Raw genomic sequence first — 14,020 nt, forward strand, 5'->3', positions numbered from 1 at the left:
TAGAAAAGATTATTAACTTATTTTTTTTTATCATAGGCTAAAAATAGGGTTACTGCTCAATTGAATCAAAATTCAAATTGAACCCTAAATTAATGTTTTGTTCAAAAAATACAAAAATAAAAATTTGAGTTACGTGTCGTAAGAAAAAACGAATTGGAAAAGAAGAAATTTTTTTTATTGAATGTTTTTGCTCAATTTGACCACTTTACTCGATCATATGATAAGCATATCATATTTTATATCCTATTTTTTCATATTTATTTCTATTCTACCTTTCCGGAATTTATTCTTCAGGAATTTCATGTAAATTAAACTTCAAACAATGAAGTGTGAAAAGTAACAATACAAACATGAATGATATTCATAAAAGAACGTGTTATTCAAGGTCAAATGATAATACTGTCAAACAGTCATCCAAAAGAGCTTATTAGCCACGGATTTTTGACGGATTTGTGCCTCATAAACTTAAAAAAATTCCAATTTAATGCCTCTTTTAAAAATAATTCCGGTTTAGTGCCTGTGTCCCACCAATCCGCGATCTTGAATCGCGGATTGCGTGGCAATCCGCGATTCAAGATCGCGGATTGCACTTAATTACTCCAGAGAGTAATTAAGATGCATTAATATGCATTTTGACATTCCTGCATGTTATGGGAATCCCAGTCATTACTCCAATGAATGGGATCCCCTATTATGGCAAATATATTAATTATTTTATATACCAAATTAGTCTTAATCAAACCATATGAATTAGGGTATATACCAAATTAACATTAGTAGCAATTATTATATACGTGCATCATTAATTTTATGTTATTATTTTATTTATTAGTCTATTTTTTTTTATTATTAATATATAAAATACTATATTACTGTATTTCCAAGTTACATGTTTAAAATATATAAAATACATTTTATTATTAATATATAAAATACTATAAACTATTAATATGTTTACAATAAAAACCATAAACACTATGTTAACAAGTTACATATTATTTGGCAAAAAAAAAACAAGTTACAAATTATATTTAGAAAGAAAAAATATTATCCATAATGTATAAATTAATAAAATTTACAAATTAATAACTAAGATATAATATAATAATCTTAATAATATATTTTGGCCATAATTGGGAATCCCATTCATTGGAGTAATGATTAGAATCCCCATAATAATTCCTTGCGTGGGAAAGGTCAAAGGCAATTGCCTTTAATGTGTATTAATGCATCTTAATTACTCTTTGAAGTAATTAAGTGCAATCCGCGATTCAAAATCGCGGATTGGTGGGACACAGGCACTAAATCGGAATTATTTTAAAAAGAGGCATTAAATTGGAATTTTTTAAATTTTGAAGGCACAAATTCGTCAAAAACCCTATTAGCCACCGAATAGGCCACCCAAAATAAGATTCCGGAAAATTAGAATGAAAGGGTCAATCGTGCCTTTAAGGTTTGGAGTCTGGATCAAGTAAGCCATCAACGTCCGGAAAGGTTCATTTATGCCCCCAACGTTTGTAAAAATGAACAATCAGACCCCTCAGTTTAACGTCGTTTCATTACTCATCCTACGTGGTAAAGGTAAAAAGATCATTAACGCCCTTAAGATTTGAGTCCGGAATCAAATGACCCCTCAACGTTTGATAATGATCACTTATGTCCCCAACGTTTAAAAAGATTCACTTATGCCCCAACGTTTGAAAACAAAGAACAGTTAGGTCTCCCAGTTTAACGCCGTCTCATTGCTTTCTAGACTCCGTTAGTGTGATCCTACGTGGCTAATTTTTACCGTCAAATATTTTATATATGTTGACGGTCTTTCTCTCAATAACAATAGTCTGTCATTGCAATTTATTATAAGACCGAGTTATACCAATAGACTGTCCTTCTCCAACAATCGAATAAGGAATTATTTTCATTAATCGGTATCTTATTTGATGAACTGCAATACCTGAGACGAAGGAAAAGAAGTGTTTAATGAGATGGAAGGCGGCAGTGCTGAGATGGAACGCCAAATAAAAATGAATACAATGTTTATCCTTTTAGTTGAAATTTTTATATAATTGTTAGGTTTCTAATTTTTGGAGGAATGTAATTGTCAAATCGGAACACATAAAAAAAATGAATAAACTGATTTTTTATATATAATTTATGTTTCATTATTAATTACATTTAATTGCTTTTAATGATAGCTGGCAATTATTACCGATTAATTGTTCGACGGCAGTCGCCTATGGTTCGATTAAACGAAAAAATATAAAAATTACTCACGTAGGATCATAGTAACAGAGTCTGGGAAGCAATGAGACAATATCAAACGGAGGGCCTAACTGTTCATTTTTTAAACGTTGGGGGCATAAGGGAACTTTTTCAAACGTTGAGGGCTCATTTGATCCCGAACTCAAATCTTAAAGGCGTGAATGATCCTTTTATCTTTAACACGTAGGATTAGATTAACGGAGTCTTAGGAGCAATGAAACGGCGTTAAACTGAGGTGTCTGATTGTTCATTTCTTTTCGAATGTTGAGGGCTTACTTGATCCAGACCCCTAAACCTTCGGGGCATGAATGACCCTTTTTTCTATAAATTATTACAAAATTATAATAATTTTTTGGCCTAATTACTTAAAAAAAAACCCACCTTATAATATTTTTTCGTTTATACCATGACCTGGGAAAAAGTTCATTTGTATCCTTTTTTTGATTTTTCGTTTTCAACTCTACCCTAAAGCACTAAATTGAACTATTTTTTTATTTAGAAAAAGTTTAAAATAATCCTTCATTTTTTAACTTATTTGTATTTTTTCGAATAGAAAAAAGATAATATAACCCTTCTATTTAATTATTTTTAATGTTTTCATCCTTTAAGTAATTAAATTGTCAAAAAATAAAATTTTGGGGTACAGTTGAAAACGAAAAATCAAAAAAATGGTACAAATGAACTTTTTCCTAGGTCAGGGTATAAACGAAATATTGTTTCAAGGTGGGGTTTTTTTAAATAATTAGGCCTAATTTTTTAATAAAAGTTAAATTATATTTGTTATTACATACTAATATTCCTGTATTATGCTCAGTCCAAGCTCCAATTTTAATGGTAGAGCAGTAAAGCTTAGTAGGGGGCTTATTATTATTCCTACCAACAATCTAATTTCCAACAGAAGAAAAGATTCAGATTTCTGTTTTCATGTGTGTTCAATTCATGGATTCCTACATGAAAATCAGTGACATGAATGTCTAATCTCACTCAAATTTAACAAAATTCAATACCTTTTTGCTGAATCATGAAACCCGTCATCTCAAAAATATGCAAAACCAATACCCTTTACTCCAATTCAACATGGAAACAATTCAAACCCACAAATTTCACTCAAAGAATATATTTTTCTTCGAGTGAAAATCCAGACCCACCAAAAGATTCAACCTTGAATGCACCCAGTGAGAGCTCAGCTGCAATTGATGCAGGCTCTTCTATCAGAAAACCAATTAGTTTATGGCCAGGGATGTACCATTCACCTGTTACTAATGCTTTATGGGAAGCAAGATCAACCATTTTTGAGAAATCTGATGCTCATTCCACCACTCAATTGGTGCCTAAAACACCATCTAAGAGCAGGACTGTTATTCTTTATAACTTTTCTTCTGATTTTGTACTTAGAGAACAGTATAGGAACCCTTGGAATGAGGTTAGAATGGGGAAGTTGGTTGAAGATCTTGATGCTCTTGCTGGTACCATTTCTTATAAGGTATAGTAAAGCATTTTCACTATGGTATATTCTGAATTGGGTTGCACTAGTTTTGATTATTGAATGAGTTCTATACTTATTTGTTTCAATAGATAATGGCCCTTTACTCTAGATTTGGCTGCTGTTATTGCTTGGATCATATAAGTTTGTTTTGAGAGTATTCATTAGGCAATTACACATGGACACGACGAAACGGTGTTATTTTAAGATTTCCTATGTTAAAAATGAAGATTCGCGCTCGAAATTGCATGCTTTTAAAACGGAAAATGCTGATTGCATGAAGTGTTAGGTTAAAGCAATATAGTCTATGATAGAAATATTATTATGTGTATATCCTGACAAATTTGGCCATATAACAATAATATACCAGATTCCTAATTATTCGAATCTGTGTCCATGTTATTAAATTGCAGTATCATATAGTCTGGAATTTTGTTGGCCATTTATGTGTTTGAGTGTTTATATGTTCAGCATTTTGATCAGTAGTTTATTTATTGACCAGCACTGCTGCAATGAGGATGGTATGACTAGGCCTATTCTATTGGTTACTGCTTCAGTTGATAAGATGGTTCTGAATAAACCAATTCGTGTTGATACTGATCTGAAAATAGCTGGGGCTGTTACATGGGTTGGGCGGTCATCCATGGAGATTCAGTTGGAAGTGACTCAGTCAACGGAAGGTACTAGGTGAATGAGAAACTGTTTGTTTCTTTTGCCAGCTAGAATGTGGTTGATTTAGTGGATTCATTTTTTGTTTTTTAAACCATCTATTTGATTGTCTGGTTTATTATGTATCTATCTGGTTCCCCATCCTTAATTAAGAGCGGCGCCAGCATAGAAGATTTTCAGGTGTCTAAAGTGAACAATCTTTATTTGTTCTCCATGATATAACGGTATTGGGAGAATTTTCTTACAAAACTTAAGGTGGACATTAGGCTTATTCACATGGCACCGCGATCCAAGTTATATGTTGTTGCTGTCATATGATTATAGTGTGGTACTATTAAAAATGTAAAGTTCATGAAACAGAGAAGAGATAAAGTTCATGTTTAGATATTTCTAGAACATTTTAGTGTTAAATCCATAATTTGATTATCTTCTACATCAACCAGTTGGTTAAGAAGTAAGAATGAATCTAGATAGCAGTTATGAAGTAGAATGCAAGGAAGAGTTTCGTGTTAACCAAAAGAAAAGCTTAAATCAAAGTTATTAGTTGGCACTCTAAGACCGTCATGGTAAGCATATCAAACTAGTGACTTGGTTTATTCTATCTGAGCTGATAACAGAATGAAACTTTATGGGGACACATTATTTGAGGATTGTAGGATTGAATTTGTTAACTGGTCATTCTGAAATAATTATTCTAAGCTAGGGCTCCGCTCATTAATATGAGCAAATATTTTTGTTAAGTAGAGAAGGAAGAATGGAATTGGAGACACAGCTGTAACATTTTCTAGTTTAAGTAAAAGTAAATCCCTTGAATGTTTACAAGTTTCATTCAAAGCAGTATGGATTAAGCTGAGGTATGTTGTGAATTCTCTCTAGCATAGACTATGTTGTGCCTCATTACTTTTAAAGGATTTAGAAGATTAAACCTAAAAGCTTTTTATACTGTAATCATTTCTTGAGATGTTTAATGTCTATACTTCAACGCACATCCTTGGACCTTAATCAACTGGTAATGTCTTTTATGTCTATAGAAAAATTACCTATGTTTTGAGTATGAATTTATATTTTTGCAGGGACTTCCGATACACATGATTCACTCGCTCTTGTAGCAAACTTCACGTTTGTGGCTCGTGATTCAAAGACTGGAAAATCAGCTCCTGTTAACCAGATCTCTCCTGAAACTGAACAAGAAAAATCGCTATGGGAAGAAGCAGAAGAACGAAACAAATTGAGGAAGCAAAAAAGAGCAGAAAGTAAATTAGATACTTATGACAGGGACATGGAAAGGCTTAAAGCATTGCTAGCCGAAGGGAGGGTGTTCTGTGACATGCCGGCATTGGCAGACAGAGACAGCATTCTTATAAAGGATACTTGTCATCAGAACTCTCTGATCTGTCAACCACAGCAAAGGAACATTCATGGTCGCATCTTTGGAGGATTTCTTATGCGCAAAGCTTTTGAGCTGTCCTTTTCAACTGCTTATGCATTTGCTGGTGCAGCACCACGCTTTGTTGAAGTTGACCATGTTGATTTTTTTAAACCTGTAAGTAGTAACCCTTTTCTATTAAAAAAATTCAGAGTTTGCAAGAATAGCCCATAAAGCAAACAGAAGACTCTTAGGCTGATATAGAATCACCCAAAAGATTTACTAACATAGCAATTTATGGACGACAGTCAAAATCTGAATTTCGTATTTTTGAGTTCGTTAAATTTCTCAATTGTGTTGCTAAGATTTAAATCTGTCTGATTAATGCAGGTGGATGTTGGAAATTTTCTTCGATTGAAGTCGTGCGTTTTGTACACAGAGCTTGAGGACCCTGCTAAACCTCTGATAAATGTGGAAGTTGTAGCTCATGTTACAAGGCCTGAACTAAGGTCCAGTGAGGTAAGCACCTGAATTCAAATGGAAAATAAAAAGCGGTAAGCATTCACGTGTTCAGTAGTTTGCAATCAAAGCAGTTATAATAGAAGTGAAGGATTCCATTATCCATTCAACTGCATGAATGGACAAATTTTATATGGAATACTGAGAGTAGATTATGAGTAACATAGTAATTTCGGTAAATAACCATTTTTTATTCTTCTTTATATATTAGGGTGTGCATTTGGTTCGGATCGAACCGAACCAAAATTTTGAACTTTTTAGAATCGGACTGAATTTACTAAACTGTTAAATATTCAAACCAAACGGAACTGATTGTTCAGTTACCTTCGATTCAGTTTGGTTTGAATCAAAAGTGAACTAAAAAATTTTACTCCCCGAATTGAACTGAAAAATGAAATTTTCTTTGTAATGTCAAATCAAACCCCTACTTTTGTAGGCTCCAGATCACTTATTTGCTGCTCTCTAATTCTATAACATAATGCTTCACTTCTTGCAAATTGTATATAGGACAAAATTAGAGTGTTAATTACTTCTAGATCTTCTGTAAATCTAATTTATTTCATGTTCGGTCCTAACTTTGGTTCACAATGCTCACATATCACTTGTTTTATTCTGTTGCGTGGTATGAAATATGAGCAGGTGTCTAACAAGTTCTATTTCACATTCACTGTTCGACCCGAGGCTGTTAAAGATGGATTAAGGATTCGGAATGTTGTTCCTGCTACAGAAGAAGAAGGGCGTCGTGTGCTTGAACGTATGGATGCTGAGAACATCCAGATTGCAGAATCATGAAACAAATTCACTCTCCGCAGAATCAGTTACTTTGGAATGTACAGCTACATTGTCAAAAGAAAATAAAATTTTGATCTTGTTTTACTTCTAACAACATTTGTAAAACATTCAGTTTAACTTCTAAAAGATTCAGATGAATGAGATATCAATTCAGCTAATAAATTTACATGATAAGTTCGACTATCCGATCATTGGGTGTAACTTATTATGTCCTGGCATAGATCAATATATTACATATGAAGTAGACAGATCCAAAATCTCGTAAACCAATACGTTTAGATACAAAAAGAACGTATCGTGATATTCTGAAAGGCATCATCCTAGTGATACTCTGCAGATTTCAGTCAAGAGAATGATGAACTTTCATCATCAGACGAGCTATAATGCTGCCTTCCATTAAAAAGAGGGAAAACTGGTGGAAGATTTGAAATTATAGGCATAGGCCGTGCTGAACTGTATATAGTTCTATCATTGATCTTTCCAACATCTTTGCACACCTGATCGAGAATCGATAGAAAGTCCCTTACCACCATGAAAATCCGGAACCGATGTGCTTCTTCCATTACGGAGTTTCCATGGAAATACTGGGTTATTTCCTTCACGGAAGAGAGAGCATGGGCCTCCTGTTCTTGAATCCTTACAATTTCTTCCTCCGCCGTCTTCAAAAATGCATACATTGATTCTGAAAACTTCCTGCTACTCTCTTTTAGTGCAATTTCTTCATTTAGTTTCAGAACATCCGTAACTTTCATAACTCCAGTGGCAAGTTTCGCAACTTCATTACCAAGCACATCAGAATCCATAACTGCAGCTTTCTTTACATTGCTGAGCTCTCCACTCAAACCCGAGACAACTTGTAGACCAAGCTTCCTAAATTCAACATCATCTTGGAATGTGATAGTTCTCTCAGCTGTTTGATTCTGATTTGGCTCAGATAGACGAGAACCTTCAGATTTGATGATTTCCTGCACAACAAAATGGAGAAGAGTAGTTTTCCCATCGGTTCCTTTAACATCAACCAGCTTAAGTAGTGTGTCAAGCTTGAAGGCATGGGCGTCGCCACGGTTGGTTCCAACATTCATGCGGTTCCCAGTCTTGAGTACTGCTTCTAAAAGCTTCATGAACATTCTGCTGCTTTTTAATTCTTCACAAGCTGCCTGTATATAAATGAGAGAATTTCAGCAGCAGCTAGAAGGTTAAGACATGAAAAATTTATATGAGGTCTCACACTAAGAAATGCAGCGGAAAAAAGAGGATTAATGCATTCAGAATATAGGTTAGACAACTAGAAGGGAGAACGAGTGTATGTTGCTCGGAAACTTGTAGTCCTAATTTTTGGTGTTTTGTTTTCATTTCTGGAAATGCTTGTAAAACTCCGAAAATTTTATATTTATAACCTTTTTTTGTAAAATATGCTGTTTGGCTGCTTTCAGTTATAGCATTTCTGTTTCCGTGCAACATAGACTATTACTTGCAAATTTTGCACCTGAAGCAACGTATGAAGGAAAAAGGACAAAGGATATGAATGAACAGTTGGCGTAACCAACTCAAATTCATCATAAGTTTTGATAAGCCTGAAGCAGGAAAAAACATTGAGATGGAAAATGCTATTAATCTTCAACAAAAAATTTATATCAAGTTGTTGACACAGATTCTGTTTCACAATCTTATTTAATACAGAGTCATTTGAGCTTTTTGTTAATCACAGCCTATGATGGAAAATGAATCTGTATAATATTTTGGCAACAGTAACACATAAGGACCAACTGTGATGAAACATGAACGGGAAGCGCTTACATGGTTGCACAAACACATGATTTACCGAGTGTTCCGAGCTCCATCGGAAACAAGAGTATTTGGAATTTGATTTCCCTCGATAAATATAAAGCATGCATGAACAATTAATATTTACCTCCAAATGCTCAAAAGACCTTTTCAGGTATTCAACTTCTGAATCAAAATTAGCAATATAAAGCATTGCATCAACTCTCTTGAATGCAAAAGGAATTTCAAGCACCGCCTTGAGAAACCTCTCAGCAGGACCTAGCTTAAATGGTGATTCGTCCTTGAACTCCTTTAGTTTGTGTTCTTCTTCTTTAGTTGGAGCCATCTTCAATAAGCTCTCGAGGAGCTCTGTCCCTAGTGTATCTGAATTGCCTGTCGCAACAAAGAATATTTTTTCATTTTGGGTGGCATAGATTAAACAGAGAAGGTTTTTTGCATTCCATCAACCAAGACTAGTATTAGGCTACAAGTTTAGATCAATTTTCAATCATGAATTAGGAATTCCCTTATGATCACATTTTTTTCATAGTACACTATTTCCGCTTCAGTTATTTTTCTTCTAAAGAAGATCAACAATGAAAAAGGTTTGTGCTTTCAAACTTTTGGTCATCCGCATAATCACATAGGTACAAGATAAGATAATACGTATGATCAAACAACTAGAAGAATGAGCATTAAGTTAAGATCATATACATTGCATCTGAAATTTTTACTATACATTAAGTTAAAGATCATATGCTATACATGAACTATGTGTTTAGTAATTTCAACAAACTTTTATGTTTCATAATACTTTCAACAAACTTTTCATTTTTACAAATCAAAACAAAACTTCTATCTTCTTACAATTCAAATCACTTGCTAAAAATTCGATCAATTGGTGCTGCATGGAAGCTGGAATCCATCTAGTCATAACTTCGATTGATCGGATTTTCAGTTAATGTTTCAAATTGCCAAAACACAGTGTGGTCCATATTTGACTTGCTTTTAAGCCTAAAATAATAAAAATATTCAAAGAAAGATCAGATAAAGGTCACCCATTACCTTCCAAGAGGCCCTCGCATACTTCATCAATGGTCACATTAAGTGCCCTCAATAATATTGCAATATTCTGAGATTTCTTCGGGTCAAGCACACGATTCTCTTGGTTCTGCAATGTAAGAGACTGCCGCCGTCCATCGTAATCCTTACCATTCAAATTCGAATGGTTTACCATAAACAAAGTCTCGATCATTTCCTCATTTAACCTGCAACAACACCAACATTCTACAATCTCATAAACCATCACAAAAGTACTCCAATCAAGAAATATTAATCCCAAATCAAAAAGTACAAAACAAACTTGACCGAAACAACAATAACTACTCCCTCCGTCCTGTTTAAGAAGGGACAAATGACTTTTTCACATATATTAAGAAAGCATTAATTATTATAGTGTTTTCTTATTTTACCCCTATTTATGATAGTGTTGTATTTTGTGTATTGGCTAATAGTCATTAATTATGGAAAGAGAAATGGGGGTAGAAAAGGAATATTCATATAAATTGGCACAAAAAACACGATATGGCCTTCTTAAGTGGGACAAATAAAAATGGGATATGTCCCTTCTTAAATGGGACGGAGGGAGTATAAGCTAAATATGAATATCAGAATCTCACTGAAAAGAGCTGGTCTTAATCTGATCCCACACCATTGCGCGATCCGAGCTAGCTCTAACTTTATCCCAATGTAAAGCCTTCAACTTTGGTTTTACAGTCTCTTCACTCCTCTCAATACTTGAGTTAATCTGAGACTGCTCATTAACCAAACCTGGCAATGAACTTGTAACCAAAACTGTCCTTGAGGGAGTAACATGAACAGGAGGACCCGAACTCTCAAAATTCACATCTCTAGCCACTCCCTCAGGAAACTCCCAAAACCCCGGCGGTGGAGGCGGAGGAGGAGGTGGTGGAACCTTTTCAGCCAAAAATTCTCTGTTAACACTCTCAAATCCTGTCATAAAAGCCATATCCTGCCCAAGAAAGCCCAAATTTTGCTCCGGCGAGTTCCGGGTATTTCCTGAATCTCCTCCTGATGGTGATGAAGATAAAGACATGGAAAGCCGTGATCGCTTAACGGGCCGATCCCCGGCCACCGGAGACTTGGATTTTGTACTCTCAGGACTAGCATTAGTGGAAGTTTTGGGAGAGCAAGAATTAGAATAAGGATACGAAGCAGTTCTTGAATTAAAACTCGTGGAACCAAAATTATTTCTTGAACTAGACTCAACACGCACCGGACTACTAATATTTTCTTGAACAATATTAACAGTCTCTCTCCGGCCGGATGAGCTTCTCGGAGAAAAGAACTCATCTTCTTCATCATCATCTTCATTAATATTAACAACATTTTGAATAAGTACTTCACCACTTCTATAAGGTGGTGTATAGTTAAGCTTAGGCAATGGTGGCAATGGTTTCAGCTCTGGTGAACCAAGTTTTATATAAGGTGAAGATGACACGCCGGGATTACTCAAATTCGGACCCTTTTGACGGTGATACTCATTGATTCCGGTGGTTGTTGAGTTTACTAAGGTGCCCAGATAAAGAAACTCTGAGCTGGTGTTAGGAACATCCGGGCGTGGGGGAAGCTTTGGCGGCTTTGGGGAGCCGTCGGAATGAACGGTGTTGGGAGGAAAGAGGCGGAGGCTGTCGGAACGAGGGGTTTTTTCGGTGGTTGTGGTGGTGTTGTGGCGGCGGGAGTGGTAGAGGTAGAAGGCGGAGATGGCAGAGAGAATGGCGATGAAGAGAAGAGAGAGGGAAACGGAAATGGTGATGATGAGGTGGCGGTGGGAGGTGGCGGTGGAAGCGGGGTGTGGGAGGAGAAGAGAAGAAATGTTGGCCGGAAAAGTGGCTAATGTGGTTACAGTTGGTGGCGGAGGTGGAGATGGAAGCGTGGGAAAGAATGGTTTTTGAGGAATGTTTGGTGTTGCTGAGAATGGATATTTAGGTAGCTGAGTTTGCGGCTGTGGTTGTGGGGAAAAAGACGGTGGCTGGCTCGGCGGGAGAGTGTTGGTAAGCGGAAAGAAAGGCTGGTGGAGGAGGTGGCGGTGGCGGTGGCGGTAGACAGTGGAGGAGGAAACAGCAGTAAGCAAGAAAAAGAGGAGGAGAATGGTGGTCGTCATTTAAACTCTCTCTATCTCTAAAAAGTTTGTATCTTTGAGTTATGATTAAAACTGATGTTTGTTTCCCGAGAAAATGTTAGTAAGAAAATGAAAGAAAAAGAAAAGTTGATATTCATAGGTTATTACAAGTAGAGTAGAGAGTGTGAATAGGAGTGAAGGATTAGGAGAAGAAAAGGGTCAAAGAGGACAGGAGATGTTGTGGAAGATAAAGAGGAGCAAGAGGTTAAAAATGTCTGACACTTTCTCAAAAATTGTATTTCATCATTGGGATTTGATATTCTTTTTTTTATTTCTATGGATCAAAACATTTTTACTTCATGCTGCACAGGAATTAAAATTATGGACTGGTTTACACTATTAAATGGTGAAGAATCAAGTATTTGAATGTGTTTTAAACTTTTTAATTAGGGATCTGCACGGTTTGAACAAATTTAAAAATCCACAAATTTTTAAATTGTAACAAAACTCGAGAATTTTTAAGATATAGTAATTGTTATAATATTGGTACAATTATTAAATCTTTAGTACCAATTATCGCGACCGGATTGGTATGTGTAGAGGAATTAAAATTATTTAGTAAATATTTAATTATGGATTTTGATCAACAAATAATAATATAGCAAAACTAATAAATAACACGAGAGAATTATATGTTTCGATATTAAAACGTACATTCACATGCGAAAAAATCGATCTATCCACTAATCATAAAAAAGAGTATAAAATTAGTGGAAATTCACTAAATAGAGAACAACTCTAGTAAATAATGCTCTTAAAAGAAAAACGCACAAAATGTTTAACTTTCTATAAGAACTAACCCAAAAAGGTTAGGATTAACTTATATTTCTCGCATCACACACAACCTCATTCTCTCCTTATTCACATTAATATCTACATTATATATTCGGTTCTTGTCGTATTTGATATTCTAAAAGATGAATGAGTTAGTGTATTTATAGAGAACAAATAATTTATATGGAAGTATTAATTCCAATTGGATTATACTTTTTAAAAATCAATGATAATAAAATTATCTTTGTCCCAAATACTTCACTAATAAAGTTCTAATACAAATAGAAATTTTAGACATATTCCAACAATTTTCATCTTAACTTGAATTCTTTAATAAATTGTAATTATTATTGTGCTACATCTTCTCCATTTTAACTCTAAACTAAACTTATTTCAAAAGAGGTCTTTGAGGAGGATCATACAAGCTTCAAAAATGTCTTGAATTTGCTGAAACCGAAATGACTTCAAGATTTACTATCTTCGGATGCACCATTCACAAAATTTTGAATTTCGTTGGTCTTAAAACTGATAATAGAAACAAATGTCATTAGCAACTTATAATGATTAAATCAAATAACAAATGTTGAAGTCGTAGCATATCCATTAATTTTCATAAGTCGACCAATTCAATGAGCATACATCATAAGTGGAGTATTCAATCTCACTTCATCGCCAAATAAGCCATAAAACTCGTAATTTTATATACTGAGATGTCAGACATGTGCATTTAGAAAAATGTTAAACATATATTATAGTTCTAACTGTTTCATTATGCATCTTACCCTTAAGTAAACTAATATCTAAAATTTTGCATGTATTGACTGTTGCATCACTACAACTCCATTATTAACTCAACTGTAATCAGAAAACCAATCAAAATTGGCATACGTGTGATATCACACCAATTATAATTAAAATATGATTAATTAATATAGTATTCCCTTCGTCCCAATAGAGTTGTTCACTTTGCCTTTATCACATAGTTTAAGAAAAGCAATCATTGTTTATAGTTTTTGTAAAATTTTCCTTACTTTTCTTGTCATACCCCTATTTAATGTAGGGTCCACTTGCAATTTACTTTTATTAGTGGACTTTAAATAGGAGTAATGTAGGAAAATTAAGTGTAAAGTTAGTTACTTTTTGAAAGTGGACAAGAGTTTTGGGACAAAAAAAATTCTCAAAGTGGACAACT

General features: G+C 34.5%; 2 protein-coding genes across 2 annotated transcripts; one reads left to right on the forward strand and one right to left on the reverse strand.

Moving 5' to 3' along the window:
• Positions 1 to 3,074: 3,074 nt before the first annotated feature.
• On the forward strand, positions 3,075 to 7,271 carry LOC126653996 (acyl-coenzyme A thioesterase 2, chloroplastic-like). The gene is made up of 5 exons (XM_050348001.2): positions 3,075 to 3,742; positions 4,245 to 4,422; positions 5,485 to 5,954; positions 6,168 to 6,296; positions 6,936 to 7,271. Exons 1-5 carry the CDS (start codon positions 3,281 to 3,283, stop codon positions 7,086 to 7,088), a joined length of 1,392 nt encoding a protein of 463 aa, XP_050203958.1. The 5' UTR covers positions 3,075 to 3,280; the 3' UTR covers positions 7,089 to 7,271.
• On the reverse strand, positions 7,201 to 12,275 carry LOC126653995 (formin-like protein 2). Its single transcript, XM_050348000.2, has 4 exons — positions 10,532 to 12,275; positions 9,918 to 10,120; positions 9,001 to 9,245; positions 7,201 to 8,245 (listed from the first exon to the last, which is right to left on the reverse strand). The coding sequence occupies exons 1-4, from the start codon at positions 12,034 to 12,036 to the stop codon at positions 7,433 to 7,435; spliced, it is 2,766 nt and encodes a 921-aa protein (XP_050203957.1). The 5' UTR covers positions 12,037 to 12,275; the 3' UTR covers positions 7,201 to 7,432.
• Between the last annotated feature and the right edge of the window lie 1,745 nt (positions 12,276 to 14,020).

This window comes from Mercurialis annua, linkage group LG6, assembly GCF_937616625.2.
Source record: "Mercurialis annua linkage group LG6, ddMerAnnu1.2, whole genome shotgun sequence".
In the NCBI taxonomy this organism is placed as follows: domain Eukaryota; kingdom Viridiplantae; phylum Streptophyta; class Magnoliopsida; order Malpighiales; family Euphorbiaceae; genus Mercurialis; species Mercurialis annua.